The sequence below is a fragment of the Leuresthes tenuis genome, unplaced genomic scaffold (genome assembly GCF_036924035.1).
Source record: "Leuresthes tenuis unplaced genomic scaffold, fLeuTen1.0.hap1 SCAF_7, whole genome shotgun sequence".
In the NCBI taxonomy this organism is placed as follows: Eukaryota; Metazoa; Chordata; class Actinopteri; order Atheriniformes; family Atherinopsidae; genus Leuresthes; species Leuresthes tenuis.
In genome coordinates this window covers 18,070,190-18,093,562 of record NW_027325361.1, presented here as the reverse complement: position 1 = coordinate 18,093,562, position 23,373 = coordinate 18,070,190, and the positions used below count along the sequence as shown (strand labels likewise).

The following is a 23,373-nucleotide window of genomic DNA, read 5'->3' as shown; positions in this document are numbered from 1 at the left end:
TACGATGCGGGCGGTGACTCCACATCCTGTCTCGGAGCTCCGCACTTCCCATTCCACAAATCCCAAACCACCACACAAGAGGAGAGGAGTAAGAAAGGCTGGTCTGCTTCTAAATGTCCCTGCTATGAACCCTTACACGTAGGTCAGAAAGCAGTCACTCATCCTCTGAACGTCGGAGGTCAAAGAGACAAGTTCAGTTTTTTTTCTCAACAGGAAAATAAAGTAACACTGACGATTTTTGAGGTCAGTAATCTTCGGAAAATTTAGTCTACAACACAGTGAAAAAATAAAAATTCTCAACCTACCGAGGAGCAAGGCTAAAAAGAGGTAGTCTGTGCTCAAGGCTCACTTTTTTTTCTTTGGGGAGGACTCCAGTTGATCATTTAATCCATTTAAGCAGAAAAAAGCCTCAGGTAAAATGTACACCTACAGGTCAAACTTTAATGTCAAGAAATTTAGGGAAAAATAGAAGGGATATCAGAATAAAGATTTTTCTTAGCTGGATTTCTCTGGTGTATGTGAAGCACTTCTTTGAAAAATGCTTAACTACTCGCAGATTAACACTCTTTAATATGTGGTGCCCACATTGATCTATAACTCACTGATACTAACTCAGGTAATCCAATGCTGTGCAGCCAAATCTTTAAAGAGCTGATGTTCCTGCACCAATCATCATTTCTAATCGCAGTGCCACATGTTATCTACTGCATGTCAGCAAAGTTTGTTGTGTCTGTCCTTTATGCTGGTCTTGTTGTGTTGTTTAATCAGCCATTTGTTTTCACCCTTCTTGGTCTGCAAGTTCTTAATCTGTTATGTTGATGAGCTTGTGCCTTGCAATCTGTGGCTTTGCACGCCACAGAATGTGCAGATTGTGCCACAGTGCACAGAAAAAAAGGTCTACAGAGTTACTTAGCCTAGATTCAGCATCAAAAGGAAAACAGCTTTTTTTTTTTTTTTTTGAACAATAAAGCATGAAAACATTTTCTAGGAGACTCCCAGAATGAAATTTAGAAACCAGTCAAAAATAAAGATGGAACTATAACACTCTAAGTAATATCCTCATGTGGGTTCACTCATTTAAAATGAGATTTTTTTCCATCAAGGGGGCACCCCGACTCTGAAGCTGTTTGAATGAACGTCTCATTGTAAAAATGTCACTGATTCAGTTAACTTCCTGTTTTATTTATTTTTTTAATTTTTCTTTTGAGATTTAGTTTCATACCGTTTTCAGGTAATAACTTATACTCCCTTTTATACTATACTTATACCCCTCTTCCCTCTTTATTCCCATCTTATTTTCTGGTTTATAATTGCTTGTGCTCTTATGTTTTCCAATTTTTTTTCAAGTGTCTCCTACTTGACTTTTGCCCGACCCCTGCCTGTTTTGTTTTCATCCCCGACTGCCCTCTCAGTTTTAAGCCTTGCCTAACAATGAACCCCGAATCCTTACCTCCCATTGAAATCAGCAACTAATCGAGTTTAGGCCATTGCTTTGAAAAAAAAATCCAGTTTATGAAGTTTTATTCTTTACAAGCAAACCAGTTTTCAAACTGTTTGAATGTATGCCATAGCTACATGAACACTGGAGTTACAAACACACTTTCTGCTCTAAAAACATTTGTATGCGTATTCAATGCAGTAACAATGACTTTTGTGGCGTAAGCTTGAGTCAGTGTTTTAACATTGATAGCTGCCAGCTTGTGTTATCTTCGCTTGCTGTGAAGAAAATGCTTCTGCTCACACTTGTTGGATCTTGACATTTCACAAGGCAATAAAACATCACAGAAAGAGGCCCAAGTAAAGCAGTGACACCCAAACGCAACAAGGAGAATAACAATAAAACGATCTTACAGCAAGTATAACATATTTTACATTCAATTGAAGGCAAAGAATGAATGTACTGGTGCAGACCAGAACACCACAATTCTGTGTTACTATGTTGCTTGTAGGTTAATTATATATACAGTATATACCATGCAGTCGAAAACACTGTATTACATGTTTGCATGTATACTTAAAACGTAATATTACAAAAACACTACCACAAAACAGACTTATTTTTCAGTTGTGTGCTGAAAAGCAGTTGGCAGTGGTGATGCAGAGATATCAGAAGGCATTGCCGAACTCATCACACTGCAACTGGCTTTAAACCTCCCAGTACACAATACATTGTTTTTCGTTAATGTGCCTTTGAAGTTCAAGAATTTGCAGATTTCCCCTTCCGAGCATGACAAAGTAAAATTAATAAATAGAAAAGTTGAGGAGGTCAAAACATTCCAATTGGCAAAAACACAACTTTGTCAGTGTGCGACGACAGATGATGATCAACACACAGACACAGGCGTTATGAAACATAACACTACTGGTGTGAAAGTCATTAGCAGTAATTCAGGTGACTGTGAGCTCTTTCTGTGTGTCACTTGACAGTTTCATGAGCAAAGTCCACGATATCAATCCCTCCACAGGCCATTCAATTTCAATATCGTCCTACTTGAGCATCTATGTACATAGTGAGCACATGAAAATGCAAATAGTAAAACGTGTTGTTTTCTTGATTAAAATCAACACCTGATGGACATTTTACATCCTAATTGAGGGCAATGCAATTGTCAGCCTAAGACTATTATTCATTAGTTTGACGGTTGATGCCTCCAAGGAAATCTAAAAAGCTGACCCTCCTCATGCATATGAGAATTGTCACAAGCTGCCATGTAGGATATGTAAGTAAAATGTCAAGAGATGTCAGAATTACTCTCCTGTGGAAAGGATTATTTCCTTCCTCCACTCCTGTAGCCAGTCTGTCACAATTTGAAATGACTGAAACACTCAGGCCTCTGATGCATGAACAATGACTGTCATTGCGTGTGCTTTACAGCTCATTAAAGACAATGTGCACAGAAGCCACCCACGACGGTCCAACAGGAAGATGTCAGAATGGTGTGTCCATCTGGCTACCCTTTGCAGCGGGCGACACTACCCCATAACTCCTTTCCTGCCACCTCAGCCACTGCATGTGGACCTCTTTCTGCACCTGTCAAACAAGCACAGATACAAAAGCTGATGCTAGCAATCACACATCGCACACACACACGTACGCACAAAAAAAACCCCACAGGCATACACAACCCCAACTCCAAAAACAGTTGGGATGCTGGGTACATTTTCATTAAAAACAGAATGCAACTAATTGTAAATATCATAAGCCAATATTTTGTTGCGAATACAACATAGAAAACTATATAATCAAAAATGTAGCCCATCTTGAATTTGATGGCAGCAACACCTCTCAAAAAGTTACAATAGAATGACTGTGTATCATCTCCTCTTTTCGCAACGGGGTACGAACATTTGGGAGCTGAGGAGACTAATTGCTGGACCTTTGGTAGAGGAATGTTGTCCCATTCTTTCCTTGCTTAGGGTTCCTGCTGCTCAATAGTTATAGTATTTTGCATTTCATGATGAAACAAATGTTTTTTAATGGGTGAAGGTGTGAACTCCAGGCCTGGACTCCTCTGTAACAGTATACAGTAAGCAGCTGAGTATTGGCTTGCTGAAATATGCAACGTCCGAATGGGAGCATATGTTGCTCTAAAACCTGTATATAACTTTCAACATTGATGGCGCCTTTCCAGATGCGCAAGTATGTCACCACAGTCTTTTGCTGCCATCAAATTCAAGAAGAGCTGATATTTTTCAGGAAACAGTGAAATGTCTCACTTCTGATGTTCTGTTGTGAATAGAAGATTGGTTGTTAAGATTTACAAATCATCACTCTCAGTTTTCAGTTACAGTTTACAGTGTCCCAACTTTTTTGTGGAATTGGGTTTTCGCATATGGCATAGGTTTAAATCTATGTGTCATTATTTTCAAATGAGATTGAAGATGAAAAATGATCTGATCGTACATTTGTACAATGCTGTATTTGTTAACAAAGCAGCAGTTATTGATGTAATCAACTTGTTTCTAATCTAGATGAGAAACTGAATTTTAGGTATTCTATAAAATACATAGCAAAATAAGCAACCAGTGCTCCAAACATCTCTCTCTGCAGACTCTAAACATCACATCGCAAAGTACAATGAATCTCTAGAGAGTCCCATGCTATTGCTTTGCAAAGAGTGACTGGTAGCCTGCATAGTCTTTGCAATGAATTAGCCATGAGCAGCCATGGGCATGTAAACATTAGTCTATTTAGATTCATCTCACAGAATGTCCAACTACTCTACTTTTTTTTTGGTCTAAGGTGCAATGTACAACTTTAGGAATACAAAACAGTACCAAAAGTTAAACTTAATTTGAAGCTTCTCTGTTTTTAATTCACAAGCGGATACGTGTATACATTTATGTTAAAGTAAGTAATCCATATGGCAGTTGTTCAGGTATCATCTTTGTGGACCTACTTGACATTAACATGGATTTTGAGCTGCTGCACAGTGAGAGTTAAGCAGACGGGTGTTGCCCTCAGACTGATGGGAAGTTGGCCTCACATTAATCTTGATGGTTACATAAGCGCTCTGGGTCCTTTCCTTACGCAATGAAGTGAAGAGATGTGGGAAATTGTTTTTGCACTTTAAGCCCCGATGACTGGAAACCTTTCCCCTGTCACTGGCATATGATCTTGCTAAGCAGATTTATTATGCAGCGGAGATCTGTAAATCATCTGTGAGATTTGTTGAATGTATTGTAGTCAGTGCTTAAGAGTAGTGTGGTTTGTGCTGACCTCTTGATTGAGAAAGCAGTAGAGGACTGCAACAAGAAGCCCCTGTAAAATAGATTATTTAAATCATCATCATTTATATTCATTCAGAAGTTACAAATGTCAAAATAGCTTAACCGTCAGACACCAGTTGGAGTCGATATGTTGAGGAATGAGAATATGTTTCACTCACACAGCCAGTTAGCTACTATTGGATGTTTTTTTAAATCATATCTTATTGATAAACTGTTGTAAGCCTTTTGTGATTGAAAGGCAAAAGCTGTGAACGTTCCTGCTTTTTCTTTTATTGTTATACTGCAATATACAGAGTGATAGATATGTCAAGTTCTTGAATTCATCTGCAGGAAAGAGCCCAGACAAAAAGAAAATCCAATTTTGTGCTTGACATTAGGCAGAGGACTTCAATTAGACACTTTTGCATTTGTTTCTCGGCGTGATGAAAACACATCTTACGCCCAGCTTCTTTTACATTCCAACCAGCACAGCATTGCTAAGCTATACCTAAGCTATACCTTTGCATACAAAAAATCTGGTGCCAAAGTAGAACTCATCATTTTGACTTTTATCAATGCATTAACTACGTATGAAAGTGCAGATTGCAAAGCGAATGTGTTGTCTGTGTTTGTACCTGGAAGGACCCCATGCAGAGCTCGATACAGAGGCGAAGGTTCACGTTCAAGTAGTCAGGCAGAAAATTAAAGAACATGTAGTGGGTTCCAAACAAAGGGATGAGGAGGAGGGTAGACTTGGTCAGGCGTCTGTTAAACAGAGGCAAACAAATCAGATGTGGGAGGTGAAGCCACTTGAGGGAGTCAGTTGGTTCCTGTCTAATCTGAATGCTGATGACATGCAGTCACACTGACCATCAGATGTCAGTCATGAGGACACTTGTGTGCACGTGCTTCAGTTAGCAGATATGGGACCATTGTAGCTCAGCTAGGTGGTGCAATTAAGTCAAGCGTCTTCTAACTTACCTTGATATGTCTTTTATGAGCTTCAGAATACTTGATGTGCCGGAACACTTTCAGTCAATTAGTAAGCCTATTACAATTAGAAATTCTGACAAGCCTCCGGTGAGTGACAAAGTAGATGTGGCCGGACTGAGTAGACTGTGGTTTAGTGGTGACTGAATGAATTATTCAGTGCCATGCTGTGGTCTATTAGCAGTTTTTGCACAACCTGCATCTTTTAACATCACAAAGTCTACTAAGAGTACAAGAGTATTTGAAAAAGTGTCAATCATCACACTGTTAAAGCTTAACGGTTTTCAGTTTCAGAGACCAGACATTGCGGTCTGTATCCGGAAAAAGTGAATCTAAATTTTTTGAAAGCAAGTCCGAGACCTGTGGGAGCCTGACAATTGAACTTCAACTACAAAGAGAATAAATGAGTGTCAAAGCTGAATTAGCACTGTCTGCAACTGTGTCTAAAGCTAAAGGATTACTGTACCTGTATTGTGAGGAGTTATTGAACTGGATCAACCGAGGATTGAGCTTCTGTATCAGGATTCTGATGATATTTATGAAGAGCATGAAATTGACCTGTTGATAGAAAATTGTGGCTTTAATAGGTTAAAGTTTTAAGAGGTGTGAAACTGTACAAAAAGATTCTTACACCAACATGATTTATGTATGTCATGGCAACCCTCTGTGCAGTCAAGTGTTTGAATGACTTGGACTGGTGTGACAGGGTTTTTTTTGCACTGCACAAAAGGATTTCTTTCAGTCTTTTTTTCAGAGATGTCTTGAAAGTGAAGGTGCACAAATTGTCTGTATAATAGACTGTAATAGCCTTGGCAAACAATCAACTGTTTATTATTTTCTTTGTTTCAGCACAATGGGAGCATTTACCGCTATAGAGACAACAATTGGTCCCTTAATGATCCACCAGTAGGGTGAGTCCTCATTTATATCCCAACATCTGCATGAGAAGAAATGTTCACTTCAATAATTCTGTAGAAATTCCTTCCAGCATCACATTTGATAAGTTAAAGTGGTGTAAAACTAACCTCCTAACAGATCACAAACAGTGTGAGGACAAGTGAGTTTAAATTTATGAAGTAGCTGGAAAGTTAGTGAAGAAAATCTACATTCATATTCCTCTTTGAGTGTGTATTAATCACTGCAACAGAAATTTACACCACACATCATGAAGTAATACAAACCATATTCAATAGTTTCACTGTGGTTCTAATTCATTAACTGCCTTGAGTATATGTAATAAATAACTGTGAATGTGTAAATTGAAGAGGTAATGGAAGTTAATACAAACTCTGTGTCCTCAAAATACACCCTGGATCCAATCCAGAGGACTATGAAGAAAACAGGCACACCTGTGGAGAGGAAGTTAATCACAATTAATGTCAGGGAGATGTAATCAAGACACACTGACGTGGTTGAACCGTAATTAGTCAGCTACCGGTGTGGGAAACTGTTGGATTACTTTTCCAAAACTATATCTGCTCTGGTTTGATTAACAACAACTAAACTAAAAGCCGATGCATTATTTTTATGCTCTGTGCACTAAACTGTATGTACTTTTGATGTAAAATATGAACAGGTGTCATTGGTTTCCTGCCTCACACAAATTCCTCCTCACTCTCTCTAGCAGGCGGTGACCCCTTTCTTCTAAATCTCCACGCCGATCTTGAGAAATCAACTTTAATTGGGTTTTTTTCAAACCTCAACCCCAATCAAGTGCATTAGTGGGGACTGCCTTGAGGGATATAAACTAAGTTTGATTTGGTTTGTTTTCTGGGGACACCACAGGGGAGTTTTTTCTGTTAAAATAATCAGCCGGAGACCTGTTCTTACAGCTTCTTTATACCTCTCTGAGGACTGCTGTGAAATTTCTTTGAAGCAAAGAACTATAACAGGCATAAAAATACATTTGAACTCTTCAGCTTGAAATGTGTAACATTGTTTTGATGAAGGAGGATCACTGCTCAGTTTTGCCCAAAAAAACACTATTGTTTTTCTAAAATTATGATGTTAGACCCTTTGATAGAGAAATCATTGAGAGTACGTGCTTTTTACTTTAGATTAAAAACATTAAATAACAGATTTTTCGGCAAATGACCCGTCAGAGAAGTGAAAGTAAAATAAGTCAAATCTTCAAACTATGAAAGACAAACTGGCATCCATCTGGGGATGTCATGTGACTTGATAATTACAAACAATAATCAAGAACCTTGGTGGGTCAATTGAACTATAGGAAATTATATTTATTGCACAAAGCAGACAGGTTTCAAAGTAGAGTTTTATTCCAAACCACATGCGGGTTTGACAGACAGGAGCTCTGTGGCGCTGCAATCAGAAACTGTATAATCGTTTCTGGATCATCAAGATCATTAAGAACTTGGAATATTAATTTTAAAAATGTATTTACAGAGATAAAAGGCTACACGATATACAGCAGGGTTTTGGCCCAAACTTACACAGATTAGAGTGCAAAGACCGCAAACAATTTGCATGAAGTAATTTCATGCAGATTTGTTTGATGATTGAGCATCAAGTCTTTTTATTTAATCTTATAAATAACTCATAAAATGGCTCTGAAGTCACCTTACTTTGTAAATAATGCATAAATCAAATGTAAATTTAGGATCCTGTCCAAAGATTTATGAAATGATTCTCACCCCATCCCAGCAGGCTGAAGCCCCAGAGGCATCGGCGACTGTGATAGAAAGAGGAGAGCAGCAAGGAATTTAGGTAGAGCGCCTCCACCAGGAGCCAAAAGAAATTGGCCATCACACAGTAATGACAGAAGACCACAGCAGCTTTACAGGCAAACTGCACAGAAAAAACAGGGAGGACAAAAGGGACAGAGAGCGGAGCGTAAGCAAGAACGATGCAGAAATATGAGACCAGGAAAAAAGATTGCCCAGAAGGAAGTTCTTTAAACAGCCAAAATCCTGTTGTCCTGAGGGTATTTATCTTACGGTGGAGAGGGTGCAGTGGTTGGTGTCATCACTGGAGAACAGAGTAGCATCCTTTATGAACACCGCCGCAGATTTCAGGATGAACGTGACAAAGAGCTGGATGTGAATAAAGTTCCTGGCACATCGCAGCCTCCTGTTGGAAACAGGCAAACACACACAGTGCCGTATCACGCTGCTCAACTAACAAATACAATCAATCTTTATACTCACACATTCATTTCATCTTTGACATACTTCTCTTTGTATTTACACAGTTTTTTAATTTACATATTCACCCATTCATTTGTTCCTTTCTATCAACCCTTATCGAGTTTCTTTTCTTTCACAGACATATTCTTTTTAATGGCACCCTAATGTCTTGGTGCTATCAGAGCAAAATTTATAGAGCAGCACACCAGCTGGAAAGAGAAAACAGAAAACATTTATGAATAGGTTTTATGTTTCTACGCTCTGTTAATTACTTTAGTCACTTAAATGTAAATTTTAGGCTAACAAGGCTTGTCTTTTGGCAGCTCAGGCATCGTATTTGGTCTACGGCATGACCAAAACCGATGAGTGGCAGCAGGTATTAAAGGCTTTATGGAACACCTGTGAAGGCCTTGGAGTAATGTTGTTTGTTTGCAGAGCAACAATGCCTTTCTATTGTTCTAGGAGCCCTCAGTGAGTTGTGTCCTTAATTAAGTCTGAACAGAAATTGAGTCGGATACTGTTGTGCTTCCCAAAGTTTACAAAAAATGTGTTCTGGATGACCAGAGCCCCCTCTTCATTCAATCAGCTCATACCTGAAGAGCAACAGGATCAACACGGCAACGGCCAGCACCACCAGAGAGATGCTGTAGCCGATGGTGTATATCAGCTTCACAGTGGCAAAGTACGACTCCTCAGTCTGAAAGCAGGACAAAAAGAAAAATGAGGATTTTGCATCCAAGGTCATTATACCCAAATATCAAAGCTTTTCAAAATGCATGTAATGCCTTCAAATGAGACCAAATTACTTGCAAACTTGAGACTGAATTGCAATGAAGAAATCGCTGAGAGATAAGTACGAGAAAGCTCTTTCCATTCCATCTTTTGGAAGATTAAAATGTCTTTTACATCAAAACAAAATGTGCTCTATATAGTACTGATGCTAGCGTACCCCCCAAAACTACAGCGCGATCAAGCACCATTCTCTCTTTGTGAAACAAGATAATTTCAGCTATTACCCAATGCGTGACATTCCATTCTTCCTTGCAAAAGTATTTTCACATTTACGTCTGAAAGGATCTCCCTTTCCTCTGCAGTTAAGCAGTTAACTAGTAGAACAATAACCTTTTGTGATTAAAGAGAAATCCAGCTCTTGAAACATGTTAGTTTTCTTTTTAATTTTGTCCTGGTTTATGGATTTTGTAGTGTTCTGTCTCTTTCTTTTAGTGTTAATCCTTTATTTTAGTCTACCTCGTTTCTGTATTAACTTGAAATTGATTTTCCCTCTGCACCTTGGTTAGCTTTACTTCCTGTTTTCTCTCATAGAACTTGTTGCCTTGTGCACTCTGTTTAGTTTTGCATCTTGTACATTACCATGATCTGAGTAGTAGCCATGATGAGAACTGTATGAATTCTCAAACATCAGTGCTTCCTTTATTAACTCCTTTAACATAGGAGACGGTGGAAAGAAAGAACAATTGCTTACAACAACATTCAAAGCAATGTTTGAATATCAGCTACTAACTGATTTTGAATACTGAATACACTTTCTGTAGAATGGGTTTTGAACAGTGTCTTCAACACAGCAGACCCACATCACAGCTGTCCTGTAGGTTACTTGAGGTCAGATTTCTGTTGAAGCACGGCCATCTTTTCCTAAGCCTTCCTTAATCTTAGGAAGGGATTTTGGAAAAGACAATAGGAGGGGATTATTGACTATTCGCCTATAGCCGTAGTTTAGTGTAATACACCTGCCTTGTGTTTGTCCTCCCTTAGTATGCTTGTATGCTTGGGTTCTTGGAGCTTGTATCTTTCCAACACTCGTGTTGATGTGGATGTTTTTGTTTCCGGCTCTTCACTTGTTTTTCATTTGGATTCATGTTGCCATCCGTTTTACTTTTGTAAGATTCTTCAAAGATTCCTGAATTCTTTATCTACTTTATGTACCACCTGCATTTGAGTCCTCCCTCATCTAAAAAAAACATGACATACTCAGACTGCTTTTTTGTTGATTTTGAAGTTGAGTAAGATGGGTCATCCTGCTCCCTTTTTTCTATTGGCTGTCTGCTTGTTCCTGCTCCTCCTGTTTCTAATTTTCTGCCTGACCTCTGTGCTCTCCATCTGGAGTTCCTTTTTCTTCCATCTGACCTCTTAAGCTGCCTCGCCTCATCGACTCTCACCTCAGGAATCTCATCTTCCACATTACAGGCAACATGGTACGGTGGGAAAGGCCTTGACCAACCTCCATTTGTACAGTTTCGGCTCACTGACCCTACAAAAAGACATGGACAGATCAAGAAGTCAACTATACCCCAGAGATGTTGGCTTTCATTTATAAATAAGGTTAGAAAATAACAAAAGAAAATAAATAAAACAAATATAAAATTACTACATGGAATGTCATACGGTAAAATATAGTACTGACATTATGTTCCTCTCAAGATAAATGCTAATCATTTTGGTGACCACCTGACTGCACATTTAGGCCTCATCTGCACAGCTAATGACATTCTGAGACAAACCCAAGAATCACCTCTGAATGAGAAACACAGAATTCAGAAATATATTTAAATGAAATGCATGTAAGCCCAGGTTTGCATGATAAGAACCTTTGAAATAAATTATCTAAAGTTACTTGACTTGTCATGGAGTGAAATAAAAAATAGAAATGTTCGGTTGCAGCATCTGGCAACAACTGGCACGTAATGCATGTCTTGCGTTTAGAAGCTTTTAGAAGCTTCTTCCACTCCTCAAACAGTAGTTTCAGGCAGTCTTCAGTCATTTGTGACCAACCATTATTTTGTGCTGCTTTATGTGTACATTTGAAAATTTACCATACTGTATTATTTCTGAGACATTTCACTCTGAAACGCCTTTATGATCTTCTGATTTTATCATTCATTTTATTCATATTCAAAGAATCATGGACCAGAGTCAGATAAACAAATCCCCAGCATGATAGGATCTCTGTCATGTTTAACTTTTGGCAAAATCTTCTTTCCCTTGTGGGTTTTTTTTGTTGCTTACAACCAAACTGAAGCACTGCATCCCCTTTAAGCTATTCTTTGATGCCCTCTGTCCATAGATTAAAAGCTGTGACTTATTCATGCAAGTTTTTACAATCAGGTTTCTTGCCTGTCCTCCTTGACCTTTGGTCATGTAGCCCACGAACCCCCTGGTTCTATGTGCAGCAAATGATATGGGCTGAAAACAATTTCAGAGAACCCTCTGGGACTTCTCTGGAGTTTTTTTTTTTCTTCTTCAGCACTGTTTCCTGGACTTCTGGAAAATATACTGCAGCCTTTGGAGTTACGGTTTTCTCTTTCTGTCTTCACTACTGTGAAAAACAAGTGGAAACACTCAGCCCCTTTTTATGCAGCAAAGCCGTCGTGTACTGGTTAATTCAGGTTATGTGAACAGTATGCTAACAAATTAATTTCTCTATTTTCTTTTTTTTTTTTTTTTTACAATACATATACTTTATTGTTGGTGGCACTGTGGTATAGTTCACTCTCTCCTCAGTTGACCGGAGCCATTCTTTGTGATGTTTGTGTGCTCAGCCTGTCCCTGAGGTGGTTTTCTCTTGAGCTGTTTTCTGCCACAGTCCACAGAATGGCCCTTACACCATTTCTAAAAACTGCACACACTTGAATCCTCGACTCGACTTCTCTCCTCCTGCCTTCACCAGAGACGCGAGCGGAAGAGACAAGGACAAACACGAGGACAGAGGAGGCATTTAACAAAATGAGACATGCTTGCTGAAGGGCGTCATTTTAAACCAACGTTAATTAATATGACGTGTGACACATCTACACTATCTAACTATTTTATGTTGCAGTCTACCACTTTATTTAATCAAATCTGTCATATGAGCAAGAATCCCGTTAGTAACAACGTAGATATCTACTTTTAATTCAAATAAAAGTGTTGCGCCCTCTTCAGATATCATGGGTTCCAGCTCCTTCGACACACCTCTTCCTTCTCTTCTCAAGTTCCATTGAAGGAATTGAGACATCCTTCAGAATATTTGGTTGAGAATAATTTCCAGATCACAGGCAACAGGACAGAGGAGAGAAGAGGTGAAGAGGCTGAAATGATACAAATGAGATGAGCCTGTAGCTGTTAGGTTGATTGGTTTAAAAATCGTAGAGGTGAGTGTGGATGTGAAAATGTCTTTGTTTGTTAGAGGTGTAATGGACCTGCGACCCATCTATGGTGTAACCTGCCCCTGTTCCTGGAACAACTGGGATGAGCTCCAGCCCACTGTGACCTTGATCCATATAAACAGGTATAGAAAAGAGATACAAATAACTTTTAGTTCTTTTTCAATACATTTGGATAGTTTATTGAAATTCTTCTTCTTTTTTTTCTTTTAATTCAATTTGAAGGTCTTCAGAATGTCAGGAATTGTTAAAAGTATATTAACACGCTGACATTAAGCTGCTTTCACATCGTATCAGTGTTAACTCTCCCTCTTGTAAAATGTCAACATCTAAGTTTAAATAGGCACATCAAAACAGGAAAAAAAATTGTACTTTCTGAAAGTGTATGCCTAACATCAGCGTGATCCTTTGTTCAATATTAAACAGAAATATGATGGATATAATCCACTTCTCTATCATACGAACCTCAGCGCTGTGAAGGGATGCTTTTGAGTCATCCCGTTTCGACCATTCATCCGATATGACATGAACATGGCATGTGCATTTAGCCTGAAGCATCACTGTGCCTCAGTGTAGCCTCACAGAGCTCAATGACTGTGTTATTCCTTTTGCTCATTTTGCTAAATATCCCACGTTTCACAATCTTTACACACCTTTAAACCTGTTAATCTATTTGTTAGAAATTAAATTGCAGTGTCCTGTGACAATCTGGCAGCCTGCCTGAATCATAGTACACCCAAGCAAGCAGATTATTGGCTGAATGGAAAATAAATAGCTAAAACACGCTTTATGTATGAATTCATGAGTATAAAGAAAAAAATCCTTTGATTTCAGCAGAAGAATATTTCGGCTAAATATCAGTCTAATTTTACCACTGTATCAGATCTTATAGTCACCTGTGTTGTTTTTGAAAAGAGAGAAGACTGCAGGACAAGCTCTTTGGACAGTTTCCCCGACGACTGCTCGAGGCCAGCAACTAACTGCATCCCAGAATGGCCGACAACCTTTTCAGAGGAGGTTTAGAAAAGGAAAACAGGTTAAAAATGTCCACATTAGAGTAGTTTTTAGAGAAAAATAACGTATATCTGAAATCCACATTTGAAATACATACTCATAAAGAATCAGTGTATGAATGGTGTGAACAATACTTCCAAAACCATTCTTCCAAATCATCATTCTCACTCCTATATTCACTGAAATAGAAAAAAATGATGAACTGTTTTAGCTTACCTTTATCTTAAATTAGATTAGCTGCATAAATCCTTTTGTAACCATGCTTCATGCTTTAATCTGCAGATGTGTCTCTGTGATAGATCACTCAGTGTGTTTTCATTCAGCAGTTCGGATGCCTTCAATGATCTTCCCAGGAAACAAATTATTCTCTGTGAAGCATTTATTCCAGTATAGGCTCTTTTGTACTTAATGTGACCATCTGCAGTATATTTCAAATCACAGTCACAGCCACTCTTGAATTTACATGAGATGCTGTTACAGGCTGGCTGTTTTGAAAATGCAAACACACCTTCTGTGCTTCTGTTTCCCTCCTCAGCAATGTACTGAAGGCAATGGTGCTCCTCTTTCTCCAGCTGAAATATGTATTCACACTCAGGGTGCAGACGCGACGAAGCCTAAAGGCAGGACATAAGGCAATAAGGGAAAATGGAGGGAAGGCATGTTTGATTAAACATTTTCAGGGGTATTAAAGCAGGTGGATTATGTGGTCATTGACACCATTAAAAAAGACATTTTATGTGTATGAAAGAAGTGAATGTCCTAGAGGGGACAGTGACTCATTTTGCTCTCCCAAAATGGCACCCTTTTGGCAAAACCCACCTATTTTCATGGGTGGCATTAAGCACAATAATCTTTCATTACTGTGCACAGAGAGGGGAAGTTAGGATGATCCATTAACAAAGTTTGCCCTTAAGGACAAAGATAATTATCCTAGTTCCAACAACAGCACCAAACGGATGGAGCTATCGGTGATTCTTCAGTTTTTTTACATTTCCTGATGCCAAAAAAAAAAAAAAAAGTAGAACTGGATACTGGATTTGCATTTGACATTAATTTCAGATAGACAGAGATGAATTTTGTTTCTGAGAATGTTATGGGATGATGTAAAGTAGATTAGGGAGTAATGTCGGAGGAGGATGGATGGAGGAAATACAGAAAAAAATAAATGGGTGTATGATGACTTGTTTGTGGAGATTTGTGGTCGCAATAGTATATGGTCCAAAAACCCCCCTGTCTTCATATGAACAAATGATGGAGCAGAGAACATACTGTGATTTTGAGCATGTAAACTAATATAAAACAGGAAGCTTTAGAGAAGGGACTGTTTTGAACAATAATTGTGAACCAACGACAGTCTGAATAAGGCTTAACAATATAGATATGAACATAGAACACCTATGCCTAGCAGACTGGATGATGTTCTGTGATAGTGAGGTGAAAAATGAACTTCACATATATATCTGAAAATTAATCTGATGCAGAGGGAAAAACGTACGCCCTGGGCATTGGACAGCAGGGGGCGACTCCTCCTGTCACCACAAGCCTCATTTCGACCAACAGCACCCAGAGCTCAAAGTCCCGATGCTTTGTTTAAAGAGCTAAAAATGATTTAATCCCTGGGTATTTTTGTATTTCTGCTAAGCACTAAGGTACATTAGATTAGACAAAAATAGAAAGAACCTCCAGCCCAGGGATGAATCTCTGCCTCCTCGAGGAGAGGAGCTTTTGCATCTTGGTATCTTGTTCACAAGCGATGACCAGGTGGAGAGAGAGTTTTAAGCAGAGATTGGGGCTTCATCAGCAGTAATGAGAGCACTGTGCCAGTTTTCTGTTGTGTTGATAAATCTGAACCCAGAATTGGATTAAGTGGGTGCAGAAAATGGATGGTAACATGGGCTGAGTTAGCATCCAAAACATTCACTTCATATTTTAGACTGTTTCTGCTTGAATCCACCCTTTCTTTGCCACAAGAAGTTCCACATTCAAAAGATGTGTAGTGTTTAATGACATAATACCTACTTTTAAGGATGAGATAAGCAGCTTTAGCAAGTTCCTAGCTAGCGAATTAGTTCTCTTTAGCTAGTTTTGAGAGCTGTATTTTGCTTCATATTATGGCCTTATTGAATTATATTCAGTGTCATGGATGGGCTTGCTTTGGTCGACAGGTTTATTGCCCAGTGGAAGTGAACGGTGTCCCCAGGATCTTGCTAAGATTAACCACCTGTGTATCATTTCTAGCTGGAAAAGCTGTAGCCCAGCGCTGTTAACTATAGTCAGAACAATTGTGAGTGCATGAGCGCCCTGAACCTTGTTTTAATGTTATAATGTTGCATAAGCTTGGTGGCAGCCACAAACCACTCCCCAGTATAGAAAACTTTTGTAATTTTTGTTTCTTGACTGGATTACTGTGTTGCAAAATTGAACGCTAATAATGAGGAAAACTGAAGCTGTCTGGCAAAAATCTTGTTTTATTGTCATCTTGAGTTAATCTGTGATGTATTTATTGTTTTTATTATTGCATTGTACAGCACTTTGGGCAGCTGTGGTTGTTGTAAATGTGCTATATAAATACAAAATTGAACTTGACATATCTAACCACAAAGTTTACAAAAGCCAGGAAATGATGGAACGTTGGTTTAGCTGTTTTTATACATTTCAATGCTGAGACGATAACCCTGTAATTCTCTGTGGTAAGAATGGTTAGCGGTGAGTGGGAAAAGGTTGAAGGTGCTACACCACCATGGCTTGAACTGAAAAGTCATGTATTTCATTATCTACTCTGCCAGTGAACTTAAGTGGTCTCAATCGAAAGGTCAGAGCAGGGTGTTGTTGGTGGTTGTGATAGGACACATCAACAGTGTGCTGCCTGATGAAATGTCTCCCTTACTGTGTTTATATGCTCTTTTTAAATTTGTCATTATATTTCATGTGTATTTCTTTGTATGCATTGTCATGATACATCATCCAATTGAGAAACCACACCACACTTTATTGTGTTAATTACAATAGGATGTCATAAGGAGTGACAGCACAGTGTGTCTGTGCATGATCCAGTTATTATTCATGTTCTGGAGACCGAAATCTCCTTATGCAGTCACATCATGTGGATATCTCTTGGTTAGAGGGATGAAAGTAAGGTCCAAAATGTTAATAATTGAATTGTATGATTAGATTTAGACAAATAGCCATTGCAATGAAAGTGATTGTAAATCTTTAGGAAATAAATGTCAATGTAACGACCTCCAAAGTCCTGGACACCTGACTGTGGTTGTGTAATCAGACTACTCAACATTTCATTAAGGGGAACAAAAAAAAATTAAAAAGCATATAAATAAATCAGGAATACCAAAAGGATGACTCTCCATTTCCAGGATCATTTCAAATATGGAGAATGATATTATATTTTGTTTTTCTTCATACTGCGCAATTTTTAAGGGTTCCATTTACATCACTCCTCTCTCCATCCAATTAACCACAGCAGAACAACACAACATGACACAGGCACGGTGCTGATAAATCTATCACTGTTACTGATATTGTTCAGACTTGTCCTGGTTTCAGTTCATCTCCGTCTCATTTCAATGCGCCTGAAGGGAAAACAAAATGTCTTTGTGACAAATTTCCACTGAACTTTTCGTGACACAAAGCTTCTGAAACCAAATTCCTGCAGGATCACAGAACATTCCTCTGGAGAAGCAAAATTTCCCCGAGCCACCAGCTCTCCGAACGCTTTCCCATAGGAAAAGCTGCTGTGCAATATGAATATTTCTATTAAAAACATCTAAGAGTTTCTCTGTATGGGAAACAACAACAGCTGCACCTGCTCACAGCCACGAGAAAGGATTTGATGGCCTTTGAACTGAGTGAGATGTGACATTGTTGGAAAAACAATGTCATAGGCAGGAGGAGGAAGGGTTTAATCTTACCGATTAAAAAAAAAAAAAAGCTTTTGATATTAGTACCAAAACACCAGATAAGCATTAAAGAACATCGTTAATCCAAAATATAGAGGCTTTCATCATTATCACACATGAAAATAAGGGATATCATGAATTTGAATAATGCAGAAAAGAAAAATGTATTCAAATGAACTTATTCCTTTCAACAAACTAACACATTTTCATAAACAATGTTGTGCCTTGAAATTTATATCGATGCATTTGACATATATTCCATTTTCCCCAGCACAAAAACTCTCCCGGCCCCTCTTTGCTGTTGAACAGTTAACATATTCAACAGCTGTCACACACATACAACCATATATTTTTGATACCCACTTAATCGAAGTCAGGGGTGGTGGTGGTGTCTATCCCAGCTGCCATGGTCGAGTGGCGAGCTCATATTTTGGATGAGTCACCAGTCCATCACAGGGCCCCACAGAGAAAAACAAGACAAACAACCATGCACACTCACTCCCGGGGTCAATTTTACAATCACCAATCAACCTAACATGCTTTTCTTTGGATGGTAAGAGGAAGCCTGAGTACTCAGAGAGAAACACACACACATCCAGAACATGCAAATTCCACACAGAAAGGTCCCAAATGGAATTCGAACCTGGATCTCTTTTGCTGTGAGGCAGCGGTGCTAACAACCACATCACTGTGCAGCCGACACACACATGCTCACACAAATAATTGTGTTTTTTATATATATAAACCAGTGTTTGTGTTTGTGCACAATAATAAACCAGTTATGTACATAATAAAGCGATGGTGATAAAATCTACACCAGAACACAAAAACACTAAACTGCACACATTCCTGCTGAGAGAGGTATTTTTTTTCCCCATTTTCTTTGAGTGGGAACAAATATGCACCCGTCTCCTCATCAGCACCACCGCCGCCTTCGCCACTGATGAATGAAGATGCTGAAAAACTCTGTCACTCCTCTTACTTCTTAACGCAACGCCAATGATATAACGTAAAGTGTTACTGTGCAAGTTACTCTTTCAGTTCAGAGCCTATAGAAAATAAAAAGGTTTATATTTTCTCCAGCGGAGACAAACGCTGTCGTAAGCTTCCAGGCAGGACAGCTGTGTACTTTTCTTAGCTAAACTGTGATTGTGGAAACAGAATTCATTGTTTATTCTGTGAATTAACAAAAGGTTAATTAAGGTTAAGGGCATTTACTGCTCTACAAGCGTAAACTCAATCACTGCTGGATTATGGTGACATTTACATGTAGCCACTTTGCACTGAGATTTATCACCGATGACGGTTCTGAAACTCATCACTGTGACTTGTCTGCAAAGGTTTGGTGGTCCTCTCGCTCTTAGTGTGATAGACTCTTGGTTCTATTCATCTATAAAGCTGGGGGGGTTTGGCACATAACATCAAACATGACTTCCTTTGATATGCCCTTTATCACAACACATTCAAACGGCTGTATCATAGTACGGGTGCCAGCTACTTTTAATGAATTTTTTTTAATTGGGTTTTATGCACACGCAACCCAGAATAACATGACCAATCCAAAGCTTGGTTATTATTTTCCCTCTCAGGGTCTTTAAATCCATTCATTCATTATTTTACTTCCAGTGCGTTGGACTTTTAATTGCTAAACTCTTCTTAATTGGTTTATTTTTTTAAATGGTTACAGGCCTGATCTTTTTTTTTCCTTTTTGAGTGCATGTACATATTTCTGCATCTTCCCTTCCTCGTCCACATGGTAAACGATTGCTCCATGCCTCCATACATTCCAAGATTGTCCTGAGATTAAATGAAAGCGTCCTGCTGGCCTTAAGGTGCGAAACATAACAACATGAAGCAGAACACAGAAATTAAACTAGAAAAGAAACAATTCCTCAGAAAACACTGCATTTCACAAACAATGCATAAAACATGAAACACTTTCGATAAACAAAGCAACATAACTGGAAGCAAAGCATTTTAAAAAGAAGGCAATATCGAAGAAAAGGCAACACCATTTCCGAAATGGTTTGTTTTTTCATACATTTTTGTCTTGTTCTACTGTTTGGTACCTCAGGATCGTTTCAGTCACACTCACTTTGGAAGGATTCTATGCACTCATAAGATAACCCAGAATATCTGGAAGATGGTATCAACGAAATTGAACATCAGAGAGGTGGCATCCTCACACGAGGGGACGCTGTGACGACGTCTTATGCAACATAAAAGTGGAGTGCGAGTTTGAGGAAGAGAAAATATCAGGCGGTGAGGAATAAAGAGAGTCAAGGCCGGGTTGTTTCAAGCACTGAGGGCACATGACGTGCCCATGTATTTCAACAGCGTGATGTGATGAAGGGCGACACGATGCTGCACTTGAGAGGAAGAAACAGAGGTAGGGAGAAGAAGAGATGGGGAGGTAAAGACTCCACAAGGTGAGTCTGGATAATATAAACCCTGAAACTAAATGCAGCGCTAAAGGGTCTTCACACTGCCAGGTTACTCTGCAGTCTGCAGTAAAAATGTTCTCTGAGAGGTGAAGCCTATTATCCACCAACTACCCAAAAAAGGGGGCACAGCATCGGGCTCACTTTGCAGATGTTGCTTTCTATTTTCAACAGCGAATCAGGTGCACTTGTAACCTCCCGTACTCTGGCACAGAACGAAAATATGAAATTTGTTCTTTCAATCAGACACAGAGCACAAACAAGGTCAGCCTCTGAAGTTCTAATTACGTATACACAAAGGATGATTTTGACATTCTTTGAAAATGAGTTCATTTGCCTTTCTTGTCAAGAGTTTGAGAAGCTGGAGACAGATGAGCGCAGCATAAAGATTTGAAGGCGGTCCATCGAAATCAAGTTTCTCCACCTGTACAGTACTTCTGAACTTTACTGATCAAAACCTCATTTTACTAAGAAGACTCATCTTTGTAACCTGTGTTTTTGTGCTGTAATTAATGAACTGGATAAAGCTCATAAGAAGATGATTCTCCTGCCCTATTTCTTTCGATAATCCTTTTTACCCTTTCCCATTTCATTTTTCCTCTCAGGTGCTGGCTAAAGTGCAACATTTTAATCATATTTCAACATTCATGGAGACAAGAGATAAAAGCTGCCCCAGTGTACTGCGGTGCATTCGTCTCGCTCACCGGGACTGTGTTTTCATTTGAAACAGAGACGAACAGAGACTGAGGAGGTGCACATTGGCGAGGGTGCGCCCTGCTCCTTTTCTCCCTGCAGCATGCAGATCATCACACCACCAGTTTGTGTTTCTCACATTTCTATGCGGTTAGGAAATTAACTAGGTGGCAGTGTTACAATGGCCGCCCCATAAAAGCTGCCTTGTATGCATACAAATGGGACATGACAAACCGTTAGCGTGACATGCACGATTAATTGCCTGATGTGCCTCTTTACAGCTGACAGGACAGAGCAGAGTGGGGTATATTTGGGATTACAAAATAACTGGTGTTGGAAAATAGAGGCCAATAAGCTTATTTTTGCCTGTACTCATTTCAATAAAGGGAATTCACAAATTGTTGTCCACCCCATTTGTTTTTCCGTAAGTTCATACGTAAATAAAGGTTTCAGAGCATCATACCTGGTGTCTTTTTACATATTTGCAATGAAAGCTACAAGTGCTCCAACAGATGCACACAGAGAAAGGCATCAAATAGCAATGGTGCATTTTGGCAGTGCAGATATATTCTTTTTCCTTTCCTCTTTTTTTTTTTATTCCATTTGTCATTTCACTCAGGAAGTGTGGTTATAAAATGTATTAAAAAAAAAAAAAAAGAAGAAACTTGTCAATCACACTCAGACTCCGCGTCAGGGGACTTTTTTTGGGGGACCAAAGATGTCATGATGTGATATTTGGCTCATTTTCACAAGACATGCCAATAACGTGTCACATTTGTAAGCAGAGTAGATGGTAGCAGTTTAGCAACACATGTTTGCTTTTACGGTGTTCACATTAACACAAAGCAACATATAAGATACAGACGTCCACCTGTGATTTTGTATCCAGGTCTTAGTTTATGATCTAAGCACACATGCATGTGCGCGCCCACACACACACACACACACACACATATCCTGTACCATGCCACATAAAGCCCATAAAACACACAGTAAAGAACAATGTTGGCAAAATATGAATATTCATATGCACTGGTTCCCTAAGCATGACAGTGAATTAACTGGACTGAAATGCTCCCCCACTCCACCCCACAGTCACAAGATCTCAGTCCAAAGGGACACCTTTGGAACATGGTGGAGTGGAAGAAGTGTTTTGGGAACATGCTGCAATATGGACCAAAATCTCCTCTAAAGCAATCTGTCCATGCTTGCATCCTTGTGCCATATGCCACAAAATTTATGGCACACTCATGCTCACATGCACATATACGTAAAGTTATGTTAATTTGTCCAGTTACAAAGAGGGCTTTACATATTAAAAAGCTTTCAATCTTTAAGCCTCCCTCCAGTTTGATAGCCTAAAAGCTAAGCTGAGACCAAACTTTAAGCACACGGTCAACTGGAACTGGAGTTATTTGAGTGTGAACTGCAACTTTGAAGAACTTTAAAATCATGCAAAACAAACACTGGCTGTGTTAGTGATAGGCTGTCCACATTCAATGAAAGATGCAGTTTCATGGTGAGGGTATTAGTGAAAGCTTGCATGTGTTGAATTGACACCTCGTGATAGTAATGGACACAATTTTCATCTTCTTTTGGGAAGACATTGACGTTCTCTGCTATGTTTTCTTAAGGTGTTGCATTAATTTGTCATGCATAGATTAAACCATAAGAAAATCATTTTGAACCCGTGTGAGGGGCCAAACGGGTCTCTGCAGACAGATACAAGAGCGCGCACACTGAGGTGCATTTGTGCCTTCAAAAAAGAAAAATCACACGCCTGCACACTAAGGTAGGACGTCTCCACCAGTTTCACCTGTGTCATTTTCCTCAGCTTTCAAGCATGATTTACCTCATCATCACACTAGAAAAAATAACCTTTTAGAAGTATTTGTCCCAGTTAGATTAGATCTTTCAGCCTACAGTTTCAAGCAGAGTGCGCCAAGTTATCGCCTACACTTGGTTTGGTTTAAAAACACAAATAAACATGCAGCTAAAGTAGATTACTCACAGCTTGGGCCAAACAATAAGAGAGAAAAAGCCCTCTGATGTGGAGACGGGACATGCTGCCGGCTCCTCCTTTACGGTCCAACCGTGGCGCTCTGCTGAGACTCACTCCAGCAGGTCCGGGTGCTGCGCTCCCTCCAGGTGGATATGAAGTCAAATTTGCAGCACCATAAAAGCGGGGATTCCGGTATTTGTTTCCACAATAAAAGCCCACCTTTATTTTAGCTGTCAGTTGGGGATTCTTGCAGTTTAATGACTTTTGTCACATCCCAAGAGCGATGCAAAGATCAGCAACCAA

General features: G+C 39.2%; 1 protein-coding gene across 1 annotated transcript; it reads right to left on the bottom strand.

The window, feature by feature from the left end:
- Positions 1-2,080: 2,080 nt before the first annotated feature.
- Positions 2,081-23,181, bottom strand: ghrhrl (growth hormone releasing hormone receptor, like). Its single transcript, XM_072389646.1, has 13 exons — positions 23,080-23,181; positions 14,529-14,634; positions 13,903-14,010; positions 11,024-11,115; positions 9,440-9,543; positions 8,658-8,790; positions 8,355-8,508; positions 6,989-7,049; positions 6,568-6,637; positions 6,167-6,258; positions 5,346-5,475; positions 4,721-4,762; positions 2,081-3,031 (listed from the first exon to the last, which is right to left on the bottom strand). The coding sequence occupies exons 1-13, from the start codon at positions 23,131-23,133 to the stop codon at positions 2,930-2,932; spliced, it is 1,248 nt and encodes a 415-aa protein (XP_072245747.1). The 5' UTR covers positions 23,134-23,181; the 3' UTR covers positions 2,081-2,929.
- Between the last annotated feature and the right edge of the window lie 192 nt (positions 23,182-23,373).

Bases quoted from the DNA above. Each gene is read 5' to 3' on its own strand.
- ghrhrl (XM_072389646.1), bottom strand. From the start codon at position 23,133: ATGTCCCGTCTCCACATCAGAGGGCTTTTTCTCTCTTATTGTTTGGCC. The intron at 7,050-8,354 runs GTGAGAATCATT...TCCTCTCCACAG, and splicing joins CTTCAGCCTGCTGGGATGGG to GTGTGCCTGTTTTCTTCATA. The intron at 6,259-6,567 runs GTAAATGCTCCC...TTCTATCAACAG, and splicing joins CAATTGTTGTCTCTATAGCG to GTCAATTTCATGCTCTTCAT.